This window comes from Salvelinus fontinalis, chromosome 6 (assembly GCF_029448725.1).
Source record: "Salvelinus fontinalis isolate EN_2023a chromosome 6, ASM2944872v1, whole genome shotgun sequence".
Taxonomy (NCBI): domain Eukaryota; kingdom Metazoa; phylum Chordata; class Actinopteri; order Salmoniformes; family Salmonidae; genus Salvelinus; species Salvelinus fontinalis.
Window position 1 is genome coordinate 28,501,869 of NC_074670.1, and position 6,451 is coordinate 28,508,319.

Sequence of the window (6,451 nt, forward strand, 5' to 3'; positions counted from 1 at the left end):
AGTCTTTTGAAATGTTTTGGGGGTTCTGGTATAAAGCACTGACTGAACAAGTCCTCAAGATATCAGCATAAAAAAGGTTCCTAATTTGATTAAGGAACCCTGCATTACTATGATCCAAAGACTTATTCGGGTATCATTTCACATGACAATGTTATTGTATAAAAGTGCTGCATGCAGCGTTCAGAGTTAGTTCACCCAGACACCAACAGTCAGTCCATGATGTCACATAGAGCCGGAAAAATGAACAGTAGGAAAACCCAGACAACAACTTGTAAGAAATATTACATTTCATAATGAAGGGGTTCACTTGGAGTTTACATGAAGGGTTTGAATGAAAGGTGTCAGTTATTCTGTGTCAAAATCTCAGACATGCTCTGTTGGGTCTGGAGCCCTAACTTTACTATACAACCTCTTTACCATAGTTTATTTTACTGAATGAATTATTCATCATATTTCTTCTAAGCAGACACCAACCTCCCAGAGCTCACAGAGGCTTTGGGGGCAAAACGTGACTGTCCACGTGCCACAGTGAGTATGTCAGGTCAGTCAGGTCTGTTAGGTCCGTCAGTCAGGTCAGTCTGTCAGTCTGTAGTGCGGGGAGTATTCAGATCAGAGGATCCCTATTCCCTATATAGTGTTCCCTATGTGGCTCCGGTCCAACAGACTAGGGAATGGGGTAGGTGCCATTTGGGACGGCCTCACTTCGTGATGTCAGGCAGACTACAGTAACTCTAGCTATCTTACATGCATCACCATTCTCTGGACACACTTTCATTCTCTCCACTTTAGATTTGTATGATGGTGGCAGGGAGAGGAAAAACAGGTGCATGAGAGAAAGAAAACACGAAAACAAAGAGCAAATGAATGTAGAAAGATAATAGATGAGACTAAATGAAGATCTCCAGGAATGATGGGAAATGAAAGGACAGCATCCATGTTAGTTTTTCTGCAACATGTGAATATGATTTCCTGTCCTGTCCGTCAGCTTTGTATGACAGTTGATGAGATATGACCTTATGCTGTAGTTGAGCAACAACAGGCCTTGTAAAGACAATGGTACAGAATGAGATGCACTTTCTGCCATCTTGGTGGCATATCAGGATTCCTAGGTTGTATTTGTACAACATGCCTCAATGAAATGTCGGCAGGATTGAATATAGCCGAACAACAGACATGTTACAGTGACCACAGTTGACATGTATGACCATGCATGCTTACATGTAAGCAAGCACACACAAACTGAGTCAAATCCATCCCCTCCCCCCCAAAAAACATATCCAACAAGCTCAATCAGCAGGGAAGAATGGACATGAGAAAGCAGGAGTAGGCGGGATGAAGAAGAGAAGGAATGAGGAAGACGAGGATGAGGAGGAGGTAAAAAGGGGAGGCATACAGAAGAAGAAGGGACAGACCTGAGCTGGTCCAACCTGGTGAGTCCGTGTCTTCTGGGGTCACATGACAAAACACAGATACAGACAGAGGACAGGAAATGGGAGTGAGAGGGCTGATACCATGGACAGGAAGTGACATCACTGTGGAGGGCCCTCTCACAGTGGCCGCAGCACAGGTCGGGAGGGGGTCAGAGTGGGAGGGGGGGGGCATAATGGGAAGGGGGTGGCACAAAAACGACAACAACAACAAGCACAGAGCACAACAACACAAACAAAATCATACAGCACAACAAAGAAAGATCACACCAACACAAATTGCACTAATGGACAGCCAAGGAGAAAAGTGAAGAGAAGAGAAGGGTGCAAGGCAGGCCGGGAGCGGCTGGAGTAAAAGACCTGTAGTGTTATTGAAAAACAAAGAGGGGGAAAGGTGAGCTGCTGTGTACTGTCCAGAGGAAAGAGAGCTGAAACAGTCAAGTAGACGTTAAGGATGGGAGGAAGAGCATTGGAGCTGACAAAGCAGACAGAAACCCTAAAAGACTTAAGAGGTAGAAGAGAGGCGATGGGGGAGCCACTTGAGTCAAAGACTAATAGTCTACTGTGGAGAGATGGACAGACAGACAGACAGACAGCCTGGAACATAAAAACAACCAAAAGCAGGCAGAGAGGCGGCAGTAAGTACAAAAGAGAAAGCTCCCAAACAAAAGAGTCAAATAAATTGAAGTAAGTACCACATCAACTTTTCTTTCTTTCTTTCTTTCTTTCTTTCTTTCTTTCTTTCTTTCTTTCTTTCTTTCTTTCTTTCTTTCAGAAACCTTGTTGTCGTGATTGAGGCTGAGGTAGAGAGAGAGTAGGCCCACCAATACCCCTGGGAATGAACACGTTACACAACAGAGAGAGCTGGGATCGACTGGCAGCCGCTCTCCTCTCCAGAGCCTCTGTTAGTCTCCAATTAACAACCATCTCCCCCTACTCCAGTACATAATCCTACTCCTATTCCTCAGCTGTGTTTTGGGAGGAAAACAGAATGTGCTGAGGTTTTGATGAGCTGTGCTTTCATCAGCCTTTCATTAATCACCCCCTGCCGTGTGCAAATCATCTTGCATAATGAGAGAGAGAGAGAGAGGGAGAGAGAGAGAGAGAGAGACAGAGAGAGAGAGAAAGAGAGAGAGAGTGAGAGAGGGAGAGTGAGAGAGGGGGAGAGAGAGAGAGAGAGAGAGAGAGAGAGAGAGAGAGAGAGAGAGAGAGAGAGAGAGAGAGAGAGAGAGAGAGAGAGAGAGAGAGAGAGAGAGAGAGAGAGAGAGGGGGAGACACAGAGAGAGAGAGACAGACAGAGACAGAGAGAGAGAGACAGAGCGATAGAGAGGGAGCGAGAGAGAGAGAGGGAGACAGAGAGAGAGAGACAGAGCGATAGAGAGAGAGCACTCCACTCCTCCTGGCTCGTATGTGGCTTCACGCAAGCATAGTGATACACTTACTGTACGTTATGCATGTAATGGTATTGTATTTTCATGGGATTTTGGAAGATACAGTAAGACCCCATTGTGGGCTAAAAGAGATCAAAATAACAAAGGAAAAAACTGTGGCTTCACACGAGCATAGTGATTCTGCTAACTATGCCAGGGCAAGCTGTGGTGGGGGTGGTTAGCTCAAAGACCATCTTCACTGAAGTGACACTGTCCACTTCTGGATGTGTGCCCACCTACTCCCCTATTGTTCCCCTTGCCCCTTTCTTGTATGCTTCCATCTTGAAGGCTTTGGTGTACACCCACTGGGAGACCACAACAAACCCCAGCTGCAGCTATGCGAGTTGTTGTCGGCGTCCCAAATGACAACCTAATCCCTACGTTTGTGCACTACTTTTGAAGTAGTGTACTATGTAGGGAATAGGGTGCCATGTGGGACAGAGCCGATGTGTAAGGCCAGGTGACAACACTCTGATTATTGAACTTAATGTGTAACACACTGTAGTCAACATCTGCATTTAGGTCAATTCCGTCTTCATTAAGTTGAATAATTAAGAGAGGCATGAATAAAACAACACTGTGAGACATCTGCCTTGGCTTTGATCTGATCCCACCATCGTGGCAACTCAACTCACCTCACCTCATTGTCAAGTCAAGAGATACCCGCTGTAGCTGAACAAAGCGAGCAGGTCATTTTTGGCTCGTCATCAACAGCATGGTACAACAGCATGGTACAACAGCCTGGTACAACAGCATGGTACAAAAGCATGATACAACAGCATGGTAAAAGTCCTAGGTGAACTAATCAATGGTGTACCTTACATAACACAAATAAACTCTGTTTAAATAATCTATTAAAATGCATGAGTTGACGCACACCCAAACATTTTGGCGAAGCGCTGACTAACATAATAGTAGGATTATGTAAATAATATAGATAGTCATCAAATCATCATCCTTGTTTTGTTCGTCTTGAGTCATATTGTCCAAACACTGACCAGTGCTTGATGAAAGGGGTCAAAGAGTCATCACCTGACAGCATGAGCATACTGACCCACAGAGTTGTACAATACCTCTGACAGTATGAGCAAACTGACCCACAGAGTTGTGCAATACCTCTGACAGCATGAGCATACTGACCCACAGAGTTGTACAATACCTCTGACAGTATGAGCAAACTGACCCACAGAGTTGTATAATACCTCTGACAGTATGAGCATACTGACCCACAGAGTTGTACAATACATCTGACAGAATGAGCATACTGACCCACAGAGTTCAGTTGTACAATACCTCTGACAGTATGAGCATACTGACCCACAGAGTTGTACAATACCTCTGACAGTATGAGCATACTGACCCACAGAGTTGTACAATACCTCTGACAGTATGAGCATACTGACCCACAGAGTTGTACAATACATCTGACAGAATGAGCATACTGACCCACAGAGTTCAGTTGTACAATACCTCTGACAGTATGAGCATACTGACCCACAGAGTTGTACAATACCTCTGACAGTATGAGCATACTGACCCACAGAGTTGTACAATACATCTGACAGAATGAGCATACTGACCCACAGAGTTCAGTTGTACAATACCTCTGACAGTATGAGCATACTGACCCACAGAGTTGTACAATACCTCTGACAGTATGAGCATACTGACCCACAGAGTTGTACAATACCTCTGACAGTATGAGCATACTGACCCACAGAGTTGTACAATACATCTGACAGAATGAGCATACTGACCCACAGAGTTCAGTTGTACAATACCTCTGACAGTATGAGCATACTGACCCACAGAGTTGTACAATACATCTTACAGTATGAGCATACTGACCCACAGAGTTGTACAATACCTCTGACAGCATGAGCATACTGACCCACAGAGTTGTACAATACCTCTGACAGTATGAGCATACTGACCCACAGAGTTGTACAATACCTCTAACAGTATGAGCAAACTGACCCACAGAGTTGTGCAATACCTCTGACAGCATGAGCATACTGACCCACAGAGTTGTACAATACCTCTGACAGTATGAGCAAACTGACCCACAGAGTTGTACAATACATCTGACAGTATGAGCATACTGACCCACAGAGTTGTACAATACCTCTGACAGTATGAGCAAACTGACCCACAGAGTTGTACAATACCTCTGACAGTATGAGCATACTGACCCACAGAGTTGTACAATACCTCTGACAGTATGAGCATACTGACCCACAGAGTTGTACAATACCTCTGACAGTATGAGCATACTGACCCACAGAGTTGTACAATACCTCTGACAGTATGAGCATACTGACCCACAGAGTTGTATAATACCTCTGACAGTATGAGCATACTGACCCACAGAGTTGTACAATACCTCTTACAGTATGAGCATACTGACCCACAGAGTCGTACAATACCTCTGACAGTATGAGCATACTGACCCACAGAGTTGTACAATACCTCTGACAGTATGAGCATACTGACCCACAGAGTTGTACAATACCTCTGACAGCATGAGCATACTGACCCACAGAGTTCAGTTGTACAATACCTTTGACAGCATGAGCATACTGACCCACAGAGTCGTACAATACCTCTGACAGTATGAGCATACTGACCCACAGAGTTGTACAATACCTCTGACAGCATGAGCATACTGACCCACAGAGTTGTATAATACCTCTGACAGAATGAGCCTACTGACCCACAGAGTTGTACAATACCTCTGACAGTATGAGCATACTGACCCACAGAGTCGTACAATACCGCTGACAGTATGAGCATACTGACCCACAGAGTTGTACAATACCTCTGACAGCATGAGCATACTGACCCACAGAGTTCAGTTGTACAATACCTTTGACAGTATGAGCATACTGACCCACAGAGTCGTACAATACCTCTGACAGTATGAGCATACTGACCCACAGAGTTCAGTTGTACAATACCTCTGACAGTATGAGCATACTGACCCACAGAGTTGTACAATACCTCTGACAGTATGAGCAAACTGACCCACAGAGTTGTGCAATACCTCTGACAGCATGAGCATACTGACCCACAGAGTTGTACAATACCTCTGACAGTATGAGCAAACTGACCCACAGAGTTGTACAATACATCTGACAGTATGAGCATACTGACCCACAGAGTTGTACAATACCTCTGACAGTATGAGCATACTGACCCACAGAGTTGTACAATACCTCTGACAGTATGAGCATACTGACCCACAGAGTTGTACAATACCTCTGACAGTATGAGCATACTGACCCACAGAGTTGTATAATACCTCTGACAGTACGGGCATACTGACACACAGAGTTGTATAATACCTCTGACAGTATGAGCATACTGACCCACAGAGTTGTATAATACCTCTGACAGCATGAGCATACTGACCCACAGAGTTGTATAATACCTCTGACAGCATGAGCATACTGACCCACAGAGTTGTACAATACCTCTGACAGTATGAGCATACTGACCCACAGAGTTGTATAATACCTCTGACAGCATGAGCATACTGACCCACAGAGTTGTACAATACCTCTGACAGTATGAGCATACTGACACACAGAGTTG

General features: G+C 44.7%; 1 protein-coding gene across 31 annotated transcripts in view; it reads right to left on the reverse strand.

Moving 5' to 3' along the window:
• The window catches only part of LOC129857558 (regulating synaptic membrane exocytosis protein 2-like), a 212,825-nt gene that overhangs the window by 42,915 nt on the left and 163,459 nt on the right, over nucleotides 1-6,451 (reverse strand). For 24 of the 31 annotated variants that reach the window (XM_055925951.1, XM_055925920.1, XM_055925918.1 and 21 more), the window contains one exon: nucleotides 1,413-1,445. The exons of the other annotated variants lie outside the window; for them this stretch is intronic. In XM_055925951.1, the coding sequence (XP_055781926.1) occupies nucleotides 1,413-1,445 (33 nt within the window). The remainder of the gene's footprint in view (nucleotides 1-1,412; nucleotides 1,446-6,451) is intronic. 31 annotated transcript variants of the gene reach the window in all.